Here is a 24,363-nt window from a genome sequence, read left to right as displayed (position 1 = left end):
TATAAAGAAGTAAGGTTTTTATTGGTACAATAACGGCTAAATGCACAATAATGACATTTGTTGTTGTTGTTCTTCTATACATGTGAGAGTAGTGGCAATATATTGTCGCTAATATAAATAATTGATTTTATAGTTTTTAATAGATTAAAAACTATTTATTGTCAATGTAAAATTTTTTTGAATGAATTGATGTTGGTGTGGCTACTATTGTTTAAAAGACACATATATCTATTGTTAAATGTGGGCGTGACATTATAGCCGAATTAAATGTGGTCGTGACATTAAACATTTATTAACAATTTTCTACCTTAATTGGTTTTATTATTAAAGTTGTATTAATTTAAATGTTTGTTTTCATAGTTTATTTTTTTTTACGTATTAGACGCGAAGTCAACCAAACTGCTCATTATTTTCGTAAATATGTTCTTTATAATTCGAATTGTATATGAATTAATGAGATTTTATTTAATAAAATTATCATTAATGTAAAAAAAAGAAGATAATTTACACTAATAATGTACTATCTTTTTTTCTGATCAAATATAGAATTTTCTTAATTCATTTATGAAATATTCTGAATGTCTTAAATTATGATATTAAGGACAAAGGCCATTAGGAATAAATTAAAAGTAAAAATCAATTAAATTACAAAATTTATAAAATATTATTAATTACATTTGTTTATATTTTCATTCAAAAAAAATAAGTTAATTTATTAAAGTAATTCATTTGTCAAAATCTTAAATAATTAATATTAAGTAAAAAAATATTAAAACTTTCTATAAAAAAAATAAAAAATCAAACTCTTATAAATTAAACTAAACTAGAAAAAAACCATAATTAAGCAACAATATTTTTCATGAAATACTCCATCCATCGTGTTTCGAACGACTTTGTTCACACTTCATTTCCCCCTCTCTCTCTTACACAGAAGCAGTGACCCACACACACAGCAAAAGAGAGAGAGAGAGAGAGAGAAAATCATCAACAATGAGCAACACTTTATCTCTTATAACACAACAATACAAATCTCTATTAAAAAAGAACATACTATTATCATGGCGAAGCAAGAGATCAATCCTTCTCCAATTACTCTCTCCAATATTATTCATTTTCTTAATATTCGCTGTAGACAAAGCAATCAAAGCACAAACATCAACAACTTCATCTTTCAAATCAATAACAAACCCAAAATTAATACCTTCACCACCAATCCCACCTTGTGAACACAAATTCTTCATCAAACAACCTTGCTACGATTTCATATGGAGTGGTGATCAAAACCCCAAGTTTCAAACCATCGTGGGCCGGATCATTCAAAATAACCCGGGTAGGCCCATACCCGTTTCGAAGGTTAAGTCGTTTCGTGATAAAGATGAAGTTGATCAGTGGCTTTTTAGGAATCCTATGCAGTGTCCTGCTGCGGTTCATTTTGTTGAGAAGAATGGGAGTGTTATTGGGTATGGGATACAAACGAATTCAACTAGTCTTCAGAAAAGAGGGAGATTTGAAGATCCTACTCTTTCTTTTCAAATTCCTCTTCAGCTTGCTGCTGAACGTGAAATCGCTAGATACCTTATTGGAGGTATAATAATCAAAATCAAAATCAAGTTTTTTTTTTACCAAAAAATTAATGACAACTTCTACATTACTATGACAAAAAAAAAAAGAGTAGACCGGTACTATCAAAATTTTAACCAATAATTGAATTAGTTTATCAGTAACTTATTCACGTCAACATTATACTTGACTAAATAAATAGTACTGATTGACGAAATCATGTCATTCAATTATGGGTCAATTAATTTGATAGTACCAAAACTTGTCAATGTACAGTAGAAGTCTCCAAAATTAATGAATCAAGGTTTTAAGAGGAGAATTGTGGTTAAATGTTGTTGTTGAAGTTTATATTGTGTGGCCCGTTGGTGTGGTCGATGCAGCCTCAACTGCGGTTGCGGAGATATTTAGAGTGGTGATGTTGTAGTATGGATGGTATGGCCGATGTAGCCTCAATTGCGGTTGCATTGACATCAAAAGGCTTGATGTTGTGGCCGATGCGACATTAATTGTAGTTGCGAAGACATGATAAACCTTGGTGTTGCACTCAATTGCGGCTGCAGAGACATAAAAAAGTCTAATGTCGTGGCCGATGCTACATCAATTGCATTTGTAGAGACATAGAAAGCCTTGATGTCGTGGCTGATGCAATCTCAATTGCATAGAGACATCAAAAATCTTGATGTTGTGGCCGATGCAGCCTGAATTGTGTAGCAAAGACATCAGAAACTCTAATTTGTGGCCTAGTTGGTGGTTTCATACCTTTTAATTAAAACTTTGATTAAATTTGTAATTGTTAATTAATTTTAAAATCTTGTTAATGATCAAATCCATGTTCTAAATTCTAATTGATGGCTTGATGAATTGTTTGTAGACCCAAGCTTCAAGTGGAATGTGTTTTTGAAGGAATTTGCGCACCCAGCTATGAGTCCTTTCTCTGCGGTTGGATCGATAGGTCCAGCATTTTTTCTTGCAATTGCTATGTTTAATTTTGTTCTTCAGATGAGTTCTTTGGTGACAGAGAAAGAGCTTAAACTTCGCCAGGTATTGTATAGTCCTACTCACTGCTGTCCTGCCTATGTAGAGAATGCAAAAATCTCATTTTAATGCCGTATAATCTTCAATTATTGGTCATATGCATCAATCCCTAGAATTTGTACTCATTATTAGTTCATGAGAATACTAAGATAAGATCAATATAGCCAATATTTATTGTTGGTATAAAGGATCCAAGGTTTTAAATCGCGATCATGATCCTTGATAATAGGGAAAATTGTGGTCATGCAGCTGATACGGCCTCAATTGTGGTCATGCAGCTGATACGGCCTCAATTGTGGTCGTGTACCTTTATTTAAAACCTTGATAGGAACTAAAGTGGTGGTTTTTTCATTAATTTTGTCCCACTGTCAAACTATGCCGTGAAAATTTTGGTTGTTTATTTTTTCGTTTTATAATGGTGTTTGTTGATGTCATGGCATTTCTTTTTGGATAGGCAATGACCGTGATGGGGCTTTACGACTCTGCGTACTGGTTATCATGGCTAACCTGGGAAACAGTTGTTACACTTCTATCATCTATTCTCATAATTCTCTCTGGCATGATGTTTCAGTTTCAATTTTTCTTGAAAAACAGTTTCACCGTTCTGTTCATTTTGTTCTTCCTATTTGAACTCAACATGGTGAGAATCTTCCAGCTTTACCATTTATACCTTGTGTGAATTTGAAGGTTTCAGTGATGCCTAATAATTTCTCCTTTTGTTTTAGACTGGGTTGGCCTTCATGTTATCCGCTTTCATTCGTAAATCATCTTCAGCAACAACTGTTGGCTTCTCCATATTTATTGTCGGCTTTGTGACTCAGGCATGAACCAACACTTCTCATTCTTTCACGACAATTTTCACCGAGTAAATAGAAACAAGGGATGCTCACGTTCTTTTTGTCTGTTACTTTTTCTATTTGCAGCTTGTGGTACAAGCAGGATTTCCTTACACCGATAGCATATCTCTTAAGTTACGAAATATATGGTCATTGTTCCCTCCTAATCCGTTTGCTCAAGCCCTGAAAGTGCTCTCAGGTGCAGTATCAACCCCTGAAGATGGCGGTGTCAGCTGGAGTAAACGGGGAGAATGCGCAGTTAACGACGATGACTGTGTGATAACAATTGTATGCAATGGTTATGTTCCATGGTTCTATATTCCTTTTATTTTTCGCTTCCCTTCCCTTCAGCCTTAGATATGTCACTGCAATAATTTGCTTGGTATATCTTCTTTCATTGACAGAATGATATTTATAAATGGCTTTTGGGGACATTCTTTCTGTGGTTTGTTCTGGCAATCTACTTCGACAATATAATCCCAAATGCAATGGGTGTTAGGAAATCCGTGTTATACTTTCTAAATCCTCGTTATTGGACAGGAAATGGAGGACAAAAAGTGAAAGGTAATGATTAATTTTTTTTTTTTTTATCTAAGGCGTGTTTGTTATTACTTATGGATTTGGTATTAACTTTTCTTTCCCGTCTCTTTGCCTTTCTTTCATAGAGGGTGGGGTTTGTAGTTGCTTTATTTCATCCCAACATGAAGAGAATAGTACACCAGATGATGAAGATGTACTTGAAGAAGAAAATACTGTTAAACAGCAACTAACACAAGGCGTGGTTGACGCAAATATTGCTGTACAGATACATGGCATTGCGAAGACTTATCCCGGTACATTTAACATTGGTTGCTGCTGTAAATGTAAAAGAAGTACACCTTACCATGCTGTTAAGGTAAAACTTGTTACTTTGTCTGATTTTACCCCATTATAATGTTTTACCTGAATGTCCCTGATAGAGAATTATAATATGGAACTTTCACGAAACATCAATAAATGAAGACATAAGAACTAGGAGTTTAGGACAATCTTAATATCTGTAGATTTTTCTAGCCGTATGAACTAGAGCAACCTTAACATCTCTAAATTTTTCTTGTAATCTATGATTTTTTTAAACGCATCTACAAATTTTCTATTTTGCAAAGCTCTACAAGAATAGCATGAATATTAAATAGGGCTCAATGCTCATCACAGTATTTTGGCGCCAAACAGTAACAAGGTTCCTTGATCAATTACAAAGCTCTCTCTTTTTCTATCTTTCCTTCTGTCCCTGAGCCAGTCTCACATATTTCGTGTTTCAATATGACAAGTTGGTCAAGATTCTAATTTCTCACTGATTGGAGGGAACTAAGTTTGGATGATGAGCAATGTGTTATTCTCAAATTATTTTCAGGGCTTGTGGGTGAACTTTACAAAGGATCAGTTATTTTGTCTTTTAGGACCCAATGGAGCTGGAAAAACTACAGCTATTAATTGTTTGACTGGGATAACTCCAGTAACTGACGGAGATGGTGATACTCTCTCTCTCTCTCTCTCTCTCTCTCTCTCTCTCTCTCTCTCTCTCTCTCTCTCTCTCTCTCTCTCTCTCTCTATTTACTATGTTGACTACTAAGTAATCAAAATGTTGGTATCAAGAAAGATTATGTATATATCTAACTTTTCAATTTCCTTAACAGCATTGATTTATGGACATTCGGTCCGAAGCTCCACTGGCATGTCAAACATTCGAAAGCTTATAGGAGTGTGTCCCCAGGTGTCTCTTTCTCTCTAATTATAAATGTTTTTCTTGTATGACGCAAAAATTTACCACATTAAGATTGCATTAGAAAAAAGATGACTGAACTGAATCTTCTAATCTACAGTTTGATATCCTATGGGATGCACTGTCTGGTCAAGAACACCTGGAACTCTTTGCTAGTATTAAAGGCCTGTCCCCGGCTTCTATAAAATCGGTATGTCTGCTCCATGCCTGAAATTGTTCTGCACATTGAAAGTTACACACACATTCATCCGTAAGAATTTTTGTGTTCTAGTTTGTATTGTTTGAAATTAGTAACTACTACCTTCGACTCTAAATATAAGACCCTCTTCAGATTTTTGTTTGTCAAGGACTCCTTTTATGTTTTCAACTGCATTAATTAGTCCTTTACCAACATACCCCTAATTATGTTACATCTTTTTTTTTTGCAACGTGTAATAAATACTATGGTTGAAACATACACTAATTTTATCTCTTGAAAGGTAAACTTGTAAAACAATACCAATTGTCAACAAATTTAATATTACTATTAATTTTCTTAATTCATGTGATTTAGTCAATAGAGTCCTATATTTAGGAACATAAGTAGTATTAAGAGTTCAGCTTCTTTTTCCCTTTAATTGAACTTCTTCTGAAAAATGTAGATTACTCAGACATCCTTAGCAGAGGTGAGACTCATGGATGCAGCCAAAGTAAGAGCTGGAAGTTACAGTGGAGGAATGAAACGCCGTCTTAGTGTTGCAATTGCTCTTATCGGTGACCCGAAATTAGTCATTTTGGATGAACCGGTATGCGAAAAAAAGGATATCTTCTTTAAAGCATATATTTTCTCAATACGGTTACAAGATTTAATCTTTCATTCGTATTTCTTAGACTACCGGTATGGATCCAATAACAAGGAGGCATGTGTGGGACATAATTGAAAATGCAAAAAGAGGGCGTGCCATTGTTCTCACAACACATTCTATGGAAGAAGCCGACATTCTAAGTGACCGCATTGGAATCATGGCAAAGGGAAGGCTCCGCTGTATTGGTACCTCAATCAGATTGAAGTCGCGCTTCGGTACTGGTTTTATTGCTAATATTAGCTTCTATGGAAACAATATTGAGCATGGTCCTGCAAATGGAGATGACATATCAGCAACACATCGTGAGGCTGTGAAGCAATTCTTTAAGAATGTGAGATGAATAATTTTGTTGATTTATAGAATCTTTTCATTTAAAATAAAAAATTGGTTTTTAACCCCTGAAATGTTGTTGCAGCATTTAGATGTAGTACCAAAAGAGGAGAACAATAACTTTCTTACTTATGTGATTCCTCATGAAAGAGAGGCACTCCTAACAGTAAGCTTTATTTTCTTGGCTTCGATTCCATTTCTTTTGAATCTTCTTAACACCAGGGTTTGAATGTTAGTTGTTTCAAATGGAAAAACAACTATCTGATTTTAGAAGAGTTCAGTATTTCATTTCTGCATGAAAATATATTCAAATTAATCCTGTCTTTTGCTTAATGCCATAGTTCATAATGAAGGATACCTCCTAAAAGTACTTTTTTGCAGACTTGTTTATTGCATTTGTGAGCATGTGTGCGTGATACATGTATACAAAAATTGTGCATGTACAAATTAGTCATACATTGAGGATTTGTGCTTAATAATATGGTTAATATTCTCTTCTAATGTTGTTGCTTTCATACTAGAATTTTTTTTCGGAACTCCAAGACAGAGAAGAAGAGTTTGGCATATCTGACATCCAGCTTGGTCTAACAACTCTTGAAGAAGTTTTCTTGAATATTGCAAAGCAAGCAGAGCTAGAAAGTGCTGCAGCTGAAGGGAGCCTAGTGACTTTGTCTTTGACATCTGGAGAGTCTATGCAGGTAATTGTAACTGCATTTTCTTTTGGTATGCGCCTCGCAATTCTCAAGAAATTGAGTGCTAATTGGTTAGTTAATTTTCTAGCAAAAAGTGAACATGAATGGTATATTATCCCCTAGTATAAGCAACATTTGGGAAAAAAATTATCCCCTAGTATAAGCTTCCTTTCAAATTATTATGTGCATTTATTATTTTTTCCACACATGTCCCTGATTGATACTACTAATTTATTTTAAAAAACAAAAGGTCAAATTTTTTTCTACACATTCATGTATATAGGGTATTTTAGGAACATCTACACATTAAATTTACTACCTACTTTTCTTAATATATGTGAAAAAGACAATGGGGACATCACATGGTGAAGAAACATATAAAACCATTTTAGGGCTTGCCTCTCTAGAAACTATTAATTTTTTTCTTTTCCATTTTAGTACAAAGTGTTGTTCAATAGCGACTTTAGCAAGGCTACAATATTATAGCGTAACAGAACTTGAATAAACTATTGTTTTTCCTGATTCACAATTGTCAACACTGTTGTAGCTGAGACAACTGTCTATTTTTTGCTGATCAATAAAATAATTTTGCAGATTCCTGTAGGAGCTAGATTTGTGGGAATTCCAGGAACAGAGTCTGCTGAAAACCCGACAGGCTTTATGGTAGAAGTATACTGGGAGCAAGACGACACCGGTGCACTTTGTGTCGCTGGCCACTCGCCGAAAGCTCCTATTCCTCAAAATATCCAACTATCATATGCTACTGCTAGACAAAGTAGAAATGTTGGCCGGTCAGCGGCGGTTCATGGGGTTGTCATTGATCCTAGTCAAGTTAGTTCAGTTAATTTTTAGTGATGCATGCTGGAGACTGAAGAGAATGGGAAAAGGGGACAATGAAATAAAACTTCATTGTATATATTTTTTTGTTACAAGAATTTACTTGTGTATGTGTTTTGCCATTTCCCCTATTGTAAAGGATTTTTTAAGGAGGAAAATTAGTTTGATACGTTCCAACAGTTTTTATCTTATTTTAATGATTTTGCTTGTTACTTAAACATTAAAAATGAATAATGTCATATACACTTCAAAGTCTTCAACAATGATTTGCATCACAATCATTATTTATGCTTGAAGAAGGCTTTGAGGCACAATCTTTCCGTAGTAATAAATTTTTTAAATATTTCGTTGGTGTTTTAAATTACACTAGAACGGTGCTATCTTAAGAATTTTTTGTATTGTTTCTGTTCTAAATAATTTTTTGTATTTTATTACTTAAAATTTATATTGTGCGTTTAATTTATAATTTTACACTAATTAAATGGTTAATAAATTTGATTAAAAAAAACAATTTATAAAGTACATTAATTGGGATGGTAAATTGCATTTGGGCTAATTGCGACCACCAAAAACCTATAGATGGAAAAATTTATCCTATATTTCCATAAATTTTTAAAAATGTCAAATATATTCTTGATTTTTTTTTATTACTATTTTATCAACTCAAATTCACATTTTTTTACCATTTATAGATTTTTAGACCAAACAAAAAAAGTTTTTTGAAAATTACTGAAAAACAATTTAGAAGATTTCTGATACAGTAAGATTTACCGGAAATTCTTTTTTAAAAGTTTTCTGTACAGAAGAGTAAAAAGGTGTATACCAGAAAACTTTCAAAAAAAATTTCGGTACATAAATTTAAAAATATATACTATCGAAAAACTTGAAAAAAAATTTCTTGTATAGTAGGAGTTTACTGGAAAAAATTTTCACAAGTTTTTCAATACACAAAAAAAAAATTTGTTTAATTTTTTTTAATTTAAAAAAAAAGTAACGTCATTACCGAAAAACTTAAAAAAAAAAAAAGATTCTGAAGTGTAATTTTTTTTTATTGGAAAACTTGGTAAAAAAGTTTCAGAGTGTAACTTCTTTATCGGAAAATTTGAAAAAAGGTTTTCATAATATATGTTGTGTACCGAAAAACTTAAAAATAAAATTTCGATAAAATTGAAAAAAAAAATCACTCACTTTTTATCGGAAATATAAAATAATAAACTAGTAAAAAGGTTACAAATTTTAAAATTTATACGAGGACAAAAAAGTGATTTTCTTGTATTAGTAAAATTAAAAGTTAAATATGAGATATAAGGTAAACCCTCCCATATATGGTAGGACTTCATGAGTCTCATTACTCACAAGAGTTTTTCCTACTCATATTCTACTAAAAGGCACAAACTAACTAATTTTGATATATCTAGTCAAAGCTTTATCTAGCGAAGTTAATTCTTTCTTTACTAAGATTTTTTTAGAAATATGAATTTTTTTCTTAATTATCATTTATTTAAAAATTAATTCCTTCCTAATTACTGTTTTACCTTATTGTCATGGGTTTTGATTTGTATCCCCATATCTTTTTAGAAAAAATTACATTTGTCTATCTTATTTAATTATAAAAGTTTAATCCTTTACATATTTTTTTCTATATCAATCTTTCATAATTAAAATGTGCATAGATTAATTATTCTTTATTATAAAATGCTGAAGTGGTAAACCATGTAACCGTTTTTATTTTTTTTTTTATCAATTTTAATTTAAAAAAAAATAAAATTAAGAAATTTATCATCTTCTTCTTCATCTCATCGAAACCCAAAAAAAAAAAGTCTCAAATATACATCCTAGATTTACAACACATCGACAACGTTACTCACTACTACTACCTATGACCAAATAGCAAAAAACAAAAGCACATTAAAGAGTCTGTTTATTTGATTTTGATTTTGAATATAGATTATTATTATTTTTTTAATTTAGGGCTCATGTTTGAATTGGATTTTTATTTTTGAGAAATTTATAATTTTTTTTCTAGATTTTAACATGGAAATGGCGAAAATATGAATGTTATTATAAATTTCTTAATTTATTTTTTAAAAAAAATAAAATTAATAAAAAGACGCTTACGTTGACTGGCCACCCAACACCTTTTAATAGAAAAAAATAAGAGTTTATATATGAAATTGATTTTTTAGTCCACATGTTAAATTTAATATAAATTTGATTGATTTTTTTTTCCTAAATAAGGATGATGCCACAATGCTGAGAAACAATATTGGGAGGATAAAAAATACATATATACACAAGTTAGCAATTTTTAACACAGTGATATAAATCACCGTTATTTGACACTTTAACAAAAAAAATTAATTAAAATTGGATCAAACATATCAAAGGGATTAATATGTTTTCCTTATACAATTGTCAAAAATTAATTTAAATATTATTTTTTCTCATGAACTAATGGTATGGTCCAAAAATGTGATGGACCAATTTGAGTCTTAACTCAAAAATGATAAAAAAAAATATTAATTTGTACATATTTTAAAAGATAAAATATTGATTTAAAAAAATAAAAGATTTACAATTAGATAAAATAACATAAAATCTACGAATTATTTTTGGATAAAATTTCTTATCGCGTGGAGATGACTGATTTTTAATGAGATGTAACACAGTTGATGTGTTCATAATTTTTAACGATTTCTTGCATAAAAAAATGCTCCAATTAGGCAATTAATTATTATTAAAATACAAGTATTGATTTTCAATAAATCAAACGGAATTGACTGACCAAATTCTCTTTTCAAAATTATCTCCATTTATAAATTTATAAATAGCTTAGAAAGGATATTGTTTGTATTTTCCCAAATTAAAGACATTCAATTCTCTTACAACATTAAACATTATGCAGATCAACAGCATTAATTTTTTTCGATTTCTTAATATTTATAAACGTTGTGTACTATTCTCAAAACAGAGTAACAAAGTTTGAAAGAAAAAAATTAAGTACCTAAAAATGGCTGCAAAAATTTTGTTTTCCTTGTGCTTTCTAGTTTGGATTTCTGAAGCACACATTCAAAACAAAATTTTCAATGTGATGGATTATGGTGCAATTGCAGATGAAAAGACAGATAACAGTGTGGTAATATATGTTACAATGCTTTTTTTGCAATAGCAATTTTTTTTCTTATATAAAATATAATTTATTTTATTTTTTATTTTATAATCTTAATTGATTTTTTCTTCTTGTTAAGGCATTTTTGAAAGCATGGAGTGATGCTTGCAAAGCATATGGAAAAGTAACAATGTTGATTCCACAAGGGACATATTTGCTAAAAGAAGTTATATTTTCTGGTCCATGTAATGGTTGGACAATCTTCAAAATTGAAGGTGTATTGAAGGCTCCAATTGATCCATATTCATTCAAAAGTGATTCATGGATAAATTTTAGGTATATCAAGAATTTGATGGTGAGTGGACCTGGAACATTGGATGGTCAAGGATCCTATGCTTGGTCTTTAAATGACTGCCAAAATAATCCAAAATGTCGCCCTCTTCCTACTGTAAGTTTCACTTCTTAAATCAACAAAAGTATATATTTCAATTTAATTAGTTTTGTATGATACATAACAAATTGGGATTAAATCATTAAACAATGGTTTAGCTTAGTATGAAAAAATGCAGATTATGATTGGGTTTCTCTACTGCCACTATTTGATCAAGAATTCATAAAGTTTAAATTTTGTTTTACCAAATGTTAATTTATGTTATATTTTTAAATACTATTTTTGTTTTGTTTAGCAAGATAATGTATTTAGATAGGAAATAATAAAGTTAAAACTTTTATTATAAAAAATGTTAAATTAATTTCTATATTTTTTCATACTAATTTATTTTTTATTTTCAAAGATATTTTATTTGATTAAGAAATAAAAAAGTTAAAAGTTTTTGTTACCAATACCTTAAATGTAACATTTTATATTGTATTTGGTTGAGAAATCAAAGAGTCAAAGTATGGTATAGAAGACATTTACATGTGATGTTTAACGTCTAATGTAATTTGTGTTTATTGTTTGATACAGACAATGACATTTGATTTCGTTACCAATGGTTATGTCCATCACTTACGTTCAATAAACAGCAAACAAGGGCATTTTCTATTATTTGCGTGTCAGAACATGACATTCACAAAACTAAGAATTTCAGCCCCCAGTGATAGTCCTAATACAGATGGTATAAAAATAGGGAAGTCAAATGGAATAAACATAACAAGTGTTTACATTGGAACTGGTGATGATTGCATTGCTATGATCTCTGGTACTAGGAATGTTCGGATTTCAGATGTTTTTTGTGGTCCTGGTCATGGAATTAGTGTTGGAAGTCTTGGTAAGAATGATGGTGAAGAAGATGTTGCAGACATACAAGTGAAGAATTGCACTTTTAGTGGCACAACTAATGGTGTTAGAATTAAAACATGGCCTTCTCCATTGTCTAAAACTTTGAAGGCATCTAATTTTAATTATGAAGATATTGTCATGAATAATGTAGATAATCCTATTATCATTGATCAACAATATTGTCCAAGTCGTCGTTGCGACAATCAGGTATATACTCTCGTTCATTCTAATATTATACTTTTTAACATAATTCATTTTTTTTTCATTCTTTATAGTCACTTAAATCTCGAATGTTTAATAAAAATAAGACAATTTATATTTTGAAACACTTTTTTGTTTCAAGCCGTCGGATCTTTATTTAACATTTGAGATATTCTTTAATCGAAGGAAAAAGGGTAATCTGATTGATATTTTGAAATGAAAAATTTTGATTTGAAGTTTTGTAATTTAGTAAGAATATTAATAAAAATATTTGATAGAGTTAATTTGATATCTTGTAATGTAGGTGCCTTCAAATGTGCAAATAAGCAATGTATCATACAAAAATATTCGAGGAAGTTGCGATACCGAAGTTGCAGTTAGTCTGAATTGTAGTGAACATAAGCCATGTCAAAACATTATATTGGAGAATATTGATTTGTGGCGTTATCATGATGAAGCAAAAAGAAGATTAACCAATTTGTGTTCATATGTTCATGGTGCTTCTTATGGCAAACAGAATCCCCCATCTTGCATATAGTGGATTCATTTCATTGGTGTTTTTTTAAGAAACCAATTTATTTCATTGTTTTTTAAGAAATCTATCAGTAAAAAAGAGCTATATATATTTCATTCAGTTAGTAAAAAAAATTCATTGAGTTGCTTTTTTTGACTCAATTTATTTAATTTTCATTGTGTTCAAATCTCTTCTTTCCTTTGTTTCCATGATTGCAATTTGCTCATTAATTTTATTATCTCAGTATCTCAAGACAAAGATATATTATTATTATTATTATTATTATTATTATTATTATTATTATTATTATTATTATTATTATAAAAAATTTAGTGGTGAAACTCATATTGACTAATGTGGAGAAAAAAGAATATTCTAAATATAAATATACGTCTCAATATATCAAATGTTATTGAGTTATAATCAAAATTGTACTTATAAGACGAAAGAAAATTGTTACTAGAATATATAATTTATTTAATTTTCTTCTAATAAATTATATCCTAGTAAATAAATTATTATATCCAACCAATTTAAATAAAATATTAAACAAATTATTTATTTGAATATATAATATAATTCGTTCTTTATCTTTTATTAAATGTTTATTTTAGTCCTTTTTATCCTTTTTAATCCTTTTCATTGTAACTCTTTTTCAATAATTGTCATAAATTATCATAAATTATTAAGATATAGTCTTAGATTAATTATTTCGTGATTTTGCTACCTTAACAAGATTAATCTTACTATCAAAAAAGCAAAAGGTACATTAATCATTAATCTTTGCTAAACTTACCATTAATCTTTGCTAAACTTACCATGACTATGATAAAGACGACAATGATTAAAAGAGATTCTAATAATTAGATATGGTTATAGTTTTTTACTGTGATTATGAAAAAGACTAAAATCATCATTTATAAAAGATAAAATATAAAAATAAATAAATAAATAAATAATAAGATATTAAAATAAATATTAAATAAAAAAGAAGAAAATTATATTTAAAAATTATTTTATCCTAATAAATAAACTAAAAGAATTCATTTAATTATATTTAAGATTTACTTGTTCTCGACAAATTATTTTATTAGAACTCAAATTTAACTTGTTAATTCATAACTACACTAGTATACTATTATGATTTCAGGTGATTTTATTTTTCTCCAGGAAATCTAGAATGGATTCAAATAAAGTAGAAACACAAAATATTGACACAAACTGTTATAGAATCAATTTCACTTCTTGCCATTGGTGGACCTTCAAAGCTTGTCTATTTCTTGTCTTGACACCAAACTTGACAAATTTGAGGTTTGTGTGAACTATATTGCCTCTCTACTAAATTGAATACTTTGAGTGTTGTTTCCAAACTTTTTCACCCAAAATAAGTTCTTCTTCTTCATACAGGTTATTTACACCCCAACATATCAAATGTTCGTGGAATTCATCTACTATATAAATTATATTTATCTCAACATATTAAATGTTTCTACAACTACTATATGAATTGTACTTCTTAACTCATATTTTCACATTCTAAAATAGAACTAAGTTTACTTTCCCTTAAACTATTTAGATATGGCCTCTTATAACCTACAATATATTTACACACTTAATTCAAGTATTTCCCCCTTTTTCACATTAGCAAAAATTTCCAAATTTCAAAATCCCAAAACTTTGTTTACTTAAAATTTTCTAACACCTCAAGAATCATTTCTATTGTTTCAAGATAAAGTAAAACCTTTCCTAACATTTTTAAAACTACAAAACCTAACACTTTTCTCATAGAACAAACATCAACTTCAAATTTTTAAAGTACTCTTTAATTTGTAACTCTCAAACCACAAGACCACATCTATACTCATGAAAGCTTAAACATTACAACAATCTCTTCTCCCTACCCATAATGAGGTGCCACAATTTTGTTTGCAAAACTCAAAGCTCAGCTATTGGTTCAATGGATCTGTTTCAACAAACACAAGGCAACTTGGGAAGACAAATATGGGTTTACCTTTAGTTTGATCTTGAGGATTATGAAGGTTAAATTAAACCTTGTAGAAGCTTGAATGTGTAAGTAACTATAAAACATGACTATTTTTGTAACGGGTAGTATTTGTGTTGTACTCGTAGTTACTCTGATTTTTTATTTTATTGCAAACGAAATTGATAATTTTTTATATATATTAATATAATATTATTTGTGTATTTTAGTTTATTTGATGTTGTAACAGTTTGTGATTTTTTAAACAATTTAGCTTTCTTATTTATTGTTAATTGAACAATTTAATTTTCTGAATTAAATTATATGAACAAATTCATGTTTTTTATTGACGAACCCTTACCTTAAACATTTTTTTTTTTAAATATCATATAAGGAACCTAATATTATCAATATTTTATATCAATATTGTACCTGTACCTATTTATCATAACAATATTGACCCTACATTTATTGAAATTTAAAACAAAGCCTCGATAAAAAAAAAAGTAAAGTAGAAATATTTTTAATACTAACAACAATATTTTACTATAATGTTATTTAAATTCTATCTTTTTGTTTTTTAAGATGCAAAATATTATAATTGTGACAACATCAAATCATAAAATGTACTTGAATAATTCAAATATAAATTCACCTAAAACACATAATTAGATCAAAATAAAAATAACTATAATTATGCTCCCAAAAGTATATGATTATTTTTTAAGATGCAAAATATTATAATAATTTTTTTTATAATTGTGAATTTTTTATTTATTGTGTTACTTAAATATCTTTATTTTGTTTGCATGGGAGATGCGCCTCTTTCCTTTTCTTGCAGTTAGTTGAACAATGGGTATAATAGTCAAGTGGCAGTAAGTTTCATCACTATGTAATTGTGGCTTTGTGCTCATTTAATGAAAAAGGCAACAAGAATATAAATGCAATTTACTATTTCGTCTTTCAATTCTTCCTTAATTTTTAGAGCCCCATCCAACTTCGACTTGAATACCATAAATACCCTATAAACAAAGAGTCACATTTATGTATTGTTTAACTCGTTGCTTCATTTTCCAATAATCCACATTCATTGTATTTTTAGTAAATTGTAATCAATAGTAAATGCTAATCAAAGTAACAAAAAGTATTTGTGTTTCATTGCATTTAATTTTTTTAATGTAAGAAAAAAGTCATTGTATTTTTTAAGTAATTGAAAAATAAATTCTACATTAGTTAAAGGCTATATTGAATATTGACTTTTTATATTTATAAAATTAATAGTATTAATTATGGTTATGTTTGGAGAGAAAAAATTTCATCTAAGAATTTGAAAGATGACTTATATTTTTGATTGATAATATTTTTCTCAATGAAAGCTTATAATTAGGAACATAAATAGTAGAGTGTATAAAACCATAAAATATGACATTTTTGTTGCTTACTTTCATAATCAAATGAACTATATAATAATATGCAACATATATGAAGCGTTTAAGATTTCCTCCATGCAATCACTTACTAATGTTTTGAACAAAAATTATATCGCGAGTTCTATCTTTGAAGGTAAAAATTTTAAACTCATGTTAATTTTTTTTTGGAGCAAGATATAAATTAAAATCTTAAAATACAAATAAAAAATTAGAACGAAATTTTTATTCGTGAAAAATAATGATAATAATCACCGAATCAACTTTAATTTTGACTAAATTGCACATGCAGTCACTTAACTTAGTTTCAGTTAACGTTTTATTTATTTATATTTTTTTTATGTTCTTTTCTTTTTCAATTTAGTACTTTATTTTAATTTTAAAACAATTTGATCTTTTTATGTTTTTAAATTCCAACAATGTTATCATTTTTTTTACAAAATTTTCAAACAAAACCCATAAAATTAATTATCATCTTCAATATAATGCAAATTTCTTCAAATTCATAACTTAAATCTTTAAATAAATTCAAATTTTGATTCTTTATTTCATGAACTTGATGTTGTTGGATATAAAAATATGAGTTTATTTGAATATTTGAGTTATGCATTTGATGAAATTTGTATTATTTTGAAGATGATAATTAATTTTGTGGATTTTGTTTAAAATTTTTGATGAATTTTTGTAAAAAAAGAATAACATTGTTGATATATTAAAACATAAAAAATCAAATTGCCACTTAAAATTAAAATAAAAGACCAAATCAAAAGAAAAAAAAATTACTAAAACGTTAACTGAAATTAAATTAAGAGACCACAAGTATTACTTAACCTTCAATTTTACTATATTTTTTATTCATAGATTTTTTATTTTATTTTGGCTCTCTCATCAACTTTTTTGAAGCTCTGGCATTGGTAACTATGTCTAAATTTACATATTTTTTGGGATAAAAATATTTCAATACTAAGACGATTTCAAAACTATTCATAGAATTATTTCAATACTAAGACGATTTTGTTGGATAAGCTACTATTTTAATTATTAAAAGTATAGTACAATGTCATATTAGTTAGGGGTGGAGGTATGTACTCCCTTGTAGGGGTTGAAGCCCCGACTTTTCTCTAATTCTTTTACACCTAATATACATATATAATATTATATTGTTGTTATTAATAAAATTAAGTTGAGTCTAACGGAATATGATAAATTTTTACAACGTAGTTAGATTCGACTCCTACTGAAAAAGATACATAAATTTAGTATATAATATGCTTCCAATAGGATTATCTAAGGTGGAGAAACTTAGGAAAAAAATTATATACTTATATGACATATTATAGTGTTGTTTCAGGTAAAGCTTTCAAAATTTGGTATAATTTTCTAACACAACCATTTTGACATACGTGTTGTACTATTGGAAAGTTAGAACATATCATAATAAAATAAGTAGATTCGTTTTAGACTACATAATGATTTATTTATTTATTTTATTCGTGATTTGTACTTTTTTTTTCCAGCAAAAGTGATATATTTTATTTTATATATGTAAAAAATAATAGATACATTAATATAGTTCATATTTTATTAATTTTTTTACTAACACGATTTTATTTGTTGTATTTATATAGCCCGCATTTTGTGATATGTAAGAGTGGGAGAGACAGTCTATAACGAAAGATTATTGATGTGTTGAATTTTTAAGTATGAAAATTTTCTAATGAATTTGATAAATAACTTTTTGAATAAATTTTGACCATGAGTTGTCAAATTCTAGATTGTCTTTAATATTGGTCCTTAGTTTACTATGTTAAAAATTCAATTACATCATTCATTCATCAAAAAGTCAGTCCATTTTCATCTCTATCGTTAATACTATTAAATTGCTGATGTATAGGCGACAATATTTCGTATATTTTATGCCGCGTGTATGAATAATGTGGCAAATGACTAAAATGATAGTTTGACCAAGTTTTTCATGAAATAAAAAAATCAGAAAAAAAATTAAAACCTCATATTTTTCTCCAATTTTTTTCTTAGTTGATTCTTTTTCCAACCTAATTTCTTCCTTCATTTATGGTTCTTCTTCAATCCCACAAATATATCAAGCTTCATCCCCTTCTTCAATGATTTTAGTGAAAACTTTCAAAGTATAGATTCATAATCTAAGTATACCAATGTGCCTCAAAATCAACACGGGTATAAGTTCAATCCACATGGCAGGACAAAGAATGAATTACTTTAACATCCCAACGAAAAAAATTAGGTTGAAACAAAAAATAATTTTACCAAGAGAATCACCCACCCCCAAAATTGAGACCCAAAAACAAAACAAATTAAAACCCTGAAACACAATTTGTTGGAGATTCTTAGTAAAATTTATTTTGTTGCATCCTACTTCTTGTAATTTAATTAATATGTTTTTGGCATTAATGAATATATAAATCAGAGTGGCGCAGCGGAAGCGTGGTGGGCCTATAACCCACAGGTCCCTGGATCGAAACCAGGCTCTGATAAAATTTTATTTATTTTTTGACTTATCTTTGTTATTTCTTCATAAAGTTCCTACTACTATCAAATAAATTTTTACAACTTTTTTAATAAATTAAAATAATTTGAAAACTCATTCAACTAATAGGTTTATTTCCTCTAATTTTTTTTTGGTTTTTCTTTTTAATAAATATTTTTATTTTAAATAATAATTATAGTTTTTTTTTCAAATTTAAATTTTAGAAAATGAAAATTGTCTATAATTGCACAAAATTATTTTTCAATTACATAAATTTAATTGAATAGTCTTCGGTGAAATTTTATTTCTGACATGTGGTCATGTTAAATTCAACCACATTTAGCTCCAGTTAAACTAAAGAGTCTAAATATAATATTTTAAATCAAAAAATTAATTCAGAACCATATAATAATATCTTATTATACTCGGTGTAAGACATTAATTAATATTTGGAAATATTTAAAGATGAACGTGAAAAAAACATGTCTCAAATTTGAAATTGAAAAAATTTATGATAGATTTACATGACAATTTATCATGGAATTCCTTAACATGTTAGAATTATTTTTTATATTAAAGAATATTGTTCGACATTGTCTTGCCCCTAAATTTATGACTATCAATTGGAATAGTGCTCATACTAATCTGTTTGATACTTCTATAGGACTTTGACAAGTAGACCATATCTTCCTTTATCTCTTTGTGTTGGCTATAGAGAAAATGGGGCACATAATTAAAGATTCGGTTACAAACGACCGGTGACAACCTCTTGTTTTGGTTGCTGAGGTTAGTATATAACAAATTCAGCTCATTAAATCTATTTTGGCAGACTTCTGTTGCAGATATGGCCAAAAGATCAACATGTAGAAATCCAAGATATTTTTCTCTAAAAATATGTCAACTACAGAAGCGACTTCTTTAAGTCAAAGTATGGTGATTAAACTTACTACAAACCTTAGAGCATACCTTGATGTTCCTTTGATCCATCAACGAGTCTAAAAAAATTCATTCGCCTTTATCTTGGATATACTAAGATCTAAACTCACAAATTGGAAATCTAAATCTCTTTCATTTTCAGGTAGAGTCACTCTTACTCAATTGTCTTTATCTAGCATTCTTGCTTATGTACTGCAAACCATGTCAATTACTAGTTCTATTTTTAACGAAGTTGAGAGAGTATGCCACAACTTTATCTGGGGTAGTACAACTGAACAGAGAGCATGCCATTTGATCGCTTTTGAAATAATTTGCAAGCCAAAACATGAAGATGGACTTGACTTTGAGAATCTCAAAGTCCTTAATCAAACATATATGACTAAACTTGTTTAGCAACTAGTTGCAGACAAAGGCATATTTTGGATTCAACTTGCCAGAACCAAGTATAATTGTGGTATTACGAACACCCTTCTTATCTAAAAACACAACATTTCTTCAAATACTTGGGGTAATATTTGTAAGTTGTGGCCAAATATAGATGGGTTATTCGAAATGACATTCTACAAAACTTTGGAAGGATAACAGGATATCAGGCTGTGGAAAACTTGTTGACTCAATACCTCAAGTAATTCCATCTAGAAAATCTAAGTTTTCTATATCGAGCTACACCAGTGGTACAAATTGGAATTGGAGTAAATTGCAACAAATTATGCTTGAGTCAATATGTGAGAAAATTCGATCCTTGAAGCCTCCAACCGATGCTTCTCTAGATTTACCTGCATGGCTGCCTACCACTGACGATCGATTTACTATTAAGTCAACCTATAATAACCTCACAAGCCATGAGACCAATGCTGACTCGATAATACTGTTCAGAGAGATTTGTAATTGGCAGGGCCCAATCAGAGTTAGGACGACACTTTGGAAGATGGCACACGTGAAGCTCCTGACAAATGCTGGGAGATGTTATAGAGGAATGACCTCTGATGACCTCTATTAGTGTTGTCTCTTTGCATCTAAGATCCTTATGCATGTTGCGAGGGACTGTGAGGATGTCCGACTACTTTGGAATAAAATTATTAAGCCTGGATTTTGTAGTAATGTCTTTAGCTGGGTACTTATGTTTGACTTGAATGGAATCTTACACACAATAACACTGGAAACATCCCTTGGGATGAAAAAATGTTCTTTGATGTGGCAGTTAATAAAATCCGAAAATATGGAAACTCTTTGATTTTTTCCAAAGTACAAAGATGAGGAGTGATTTGTGGCATTACATTTCTAACCAAGTTGACTTTATCTATAACTCTTTGATCAAGAGTAAGGTTCTAAAGCAGAACTTGATTAACCATAATAAAAAGAAAATGAATTAAATCCCTTATGAGGGTTATGAAGATGAACGTTGATGGTGTTTACACCCATATTGATGGCTCCTCGGCTTGTGGCAGAATCCTTCTACTGCAAAGTTGCATCCAATAGCTCCTTATTTTCTGAAATGTGGTTTTTTCTCCGTGGTGTTTTATTAGCTTGTGATAAATGTATTCGTAATGTTATTTTTTATACTGACTCCCTGACTCTCCTCTCCATGATCAAGAAAGGCTATACTCAATGCTTCAGGACAACATGCGATTTTGACACCACATCTCAACACATAACCTTAAGACATTAGGTGTATAGGCCAACATTCTTATATACCCCTTCAACCAAAAAGTCCTTAAGAGTATAATACAAAGAGTTTAAGAAAAACTTCATTTAAGTTGTGTACCTTATTGACCACCTAGTCTCGATTTGTTAAAAAGTTGCAAATAGTGGATAAATTAGTTGATAGTGAACAAACTTACTTATAGAAAATAACGAATGAACGAACTAGTTGATGACAAAAAATAGATAAGGTAGTTGAAGTGTTTTGTAAAATTAATAGCGAATACATTAACTAAAAAATGTAAAATGACATAAAATGACATCTTAAATTAATAATTATTTTTACCAACGTAGGTTGGTTGAGTTGGTAATGAGTTAACTCATAATCTACAAGGTCGTTAGTTCAACTCCAATTGCCGAACTTTGTTGATGGCTAGTAAATTTGATAAATTATTATTGAAATAGTTTTATATCATTTAATGTTTATAATTTAAAATTTACATGTTACTATTTAATATATGTTTTATTTATTTTCATTACATTAATTATATTTTTGTATAGTTATTCGTAGTTTATAAAATTTATCACTGTAAAATTAATCATAAAAGTGCTTTAACAATATATATATATATATATATATATATATATATATATATATATATATATATATATATATTTTTTAGCATATAACTATAAAAAAAATGATAATAGAATTATAATTAAATTACAAATTTAAAATATTCTTAACTAAATAAGTGAATAACAGTAAACAAATGATAATAGAATGATATCTAGGTAAATAAGCATATATAATTAAATCTAGGTAAAAATGGGACAAAAGTGATTTTTTGTGTGATACTTTGTATTTAACAATTAGTTCAACCGATATTTTTTCAAACATTTATAATTCAATTGACAAGTTTATCTATTGTAATATAATTTTTCTTATCAAAATCTATTGGCTATTAACTAGCTTATTCTCGTTGATTACTTTTTACCAAACGTATCTTAGAACAAATTTGGTAAGGTCAAACTGCTATCTTATAACAAATAACTTCTAGTGGACAAGTTATAATGTATAAGCTTGTTTGATCAAAATATAGTTTTGTCGCGTTCGGTTTGTCCGCGAAAAAAAAAGAGTCGCTATCAATTTTATTTTTATTAAAGAAAAAATTGGATAAAACCTAATATAATATTTTTGAATAAAAAATTTGGATTCGGGAGTCGATTACGAGTAGGAAGTATTATCACCCTACAACGTCCGTTAAAACAGTTACCCTATAATTAATTATATACAAACTATTTATTTATTTTTACCCCAAAAAGAATAATAAAAAATTAAATTATTTACATTTATGAAAGAAAAAAAATATTTGTTTTATTAATTTGGTTTGACAAGAGGAAGACCTTGCTCCTACGTATCCCCAGGTGCAATAGGGAAATCAAAACACACGTAGTTCTTGGGTAGAAAATATTTATGTGTTGACCGATTTTATTATTATATTTATTTATATATGTATCAAAAAATAAAAATAAAAATGTAATAATAGTAATAATGATGATGATAATAATAATAATAATAATAATAATAATAATAATAATAATAATAATAATATTTATTCATAGATTATATCTTCTATATTTGTTTTAAAGTAAAGAAAAAAAATTAATTCTTCTTTTAAAAAAATAACGTAATGTGGCGGTATGTGAACGAGACAGATGGACACGACGGTGAAATAATCTGTTAAATTATTTGCTCGTACGTTGTCGGATATGTCGCGACACAAAGACTACCCACGATTGAGAGTGAGTAAGATGATGCGGCGAGCGAGGATGAATTTCATCCAGCGGTCGCGACCATTAATTCTAATCGGGTGGAAACATTTATCTGTTGTTATGATTTTTTTTTAGTTGACAAAGATGTAATATGAATATTATATTACAATATGGTGAAATTTATTTTCTCGGCCTATAAACATCAATCAGTTATATTTTTTATTATTATTTTTTGTGTTGCAAAGAAAACAATTTTAGGATTAAACGATTCTTTAAAAAAATAAAAGCTTTACACATAAGTTTACTTTTTACAAACAGAAAACAGAAAAAAAATTGAAAGAGAAATAAAATATATTTAAAAAAAGATGCAAAAACAAAACAAAAAACTAATAAGCAGAAAATTAGAGAAAAAAAAAATATAAGAAAAATGATACCTTACTACTGAATTGTTGTTTTGCTAGACCGATTGTTTCAAGATCAGATTTTTTTTTTCTTTCTCTTTTGCCAACTAATCTCTCTCTTTTTTATGTGCTCTCAATTTGTGTTTTTCCATTCTTCTTTGTCTTCTTGTGGCCGACTATTTATAAACTTTTGGCTATAGATTTCAAAAGACAAAAGAATAATTGTCAATTGATTACCATTAATCTATTTTTGTTGGTTTCTTTTCTTTTAATTGGCCACAATTATACCGATTCTTATTGCTATTAATTCATTTCTTCGGTTTTCTTTTCTATTCAATTGATCACCATTATTCTGATTTTTATGACCATCAATCAATTTATTTTTGGTTTTTTTCATTTATTTTGATCATCATTGCATCGATTTTTATGACCATCAATTCATTTCTTTTCAATTTCCTTTATTTTTATTTCTTATTATTATTTTTATATTTTAGAAAATAGTCTGAACAAGAATTAGAGGAAAACAAGAACCGAAAACACTTGTGATTGTTAAAAGCTTATATCCCTAATTATTTATTTTTATTTTTATATTTCTTAACATATATTTATATATTTATTATTATTATTATTATTATTATTATTATTATTATTATTTCCTTTTTTAATAAAAAGTAAAAATCGGACAAAATTAG

The 24,363-nt window shown here is 28.5% G+C and overlaps 2 protein-coding genes and 1 non-coding gene across 3 annotated transcripts; all 3 read left to right on the top strand.

Moving 5' to 3' along the window:
• The first annotated feature begins 882 nt into the window (after positions 1–882).
• LOC101494799 (ABC transporter A family member 2) lies at positions 883–8,076 on the top strand. Its single transcript, XM_004499374.4, has 15 exons — positions 883–1,585; positions 2,432–2,601; positions 3,050–3,235; positions 3,321–3,416; positions 3,519–3,719; positions 3,836–3,995; positions 4,097–4,326; positions 4,825–4,942; positions 5,108–5,184; positions 5,294–5,383; positions 5,835–5,978; positions 6,064–6,369; positions 6,454–6,534; positions 6,890–7,066; positions 7,655–8,076. Exons 1-15 carry the CDS (start codon positions 991–993, stop codon positions 7,910–7,912), a joined length of 2,889 nt encoding a protein of 962 aa, XP_004499431.1. The 5' UTR covers positions 883–990; the 3' UTR covers positions 7,913–8,076.
• Positions 8,077–10,907: 2,831 nt separating this feature from the next.
• Positions 10,908–20,853, top strand: LOC101504498 (exopolygalacturonase-like). Its single transcript, XM_073368733.1, has 4 exons — positions 10,908–11,033; positions 11,146–11,454; positions 11,974–12,495; positions 20,431–20,853. The coding sequence occupies exons 1-4, from the start codon at positions 10,908–10,910 to the stop codon at positions 20,851–20,853; spliced, it is 1,380 nt and encodes a 459-aa protein (XP_073224834.1).
• TRNAI-UAU (transfer RNA isoleucine (anticodon UAU)) lies at positions 18,853–18,924 on the top strand. Its single transcript has one exon. It is a non-coding gene; the product is annotated as a tRNA-Ile (tRNA).
• Positions 20,854–24,363: the final 3,510 nt, after the last annotated feature.

Source organism: Cicer arietinum, chromosome 5 (genome assembly GCF_000331145.2).
Source record: "Cicer arietinum cultivar CDC Frontier isolate Library 1 chromosome 5, Cicar.CDCFrontier_v2.0, whole genome shotgun sequence".
NCBI lineage: Eukaryota > Viridiplantae > Streptophyta > Magnoliopsida > Fabales > Fabaceae > Cicer > Cicer arietinum.
The sequence above is the reverse complement of the archived record's forward strand: the minus strand, read 5'-3'. Positions and strand labels throughout refer to the sequence as shown.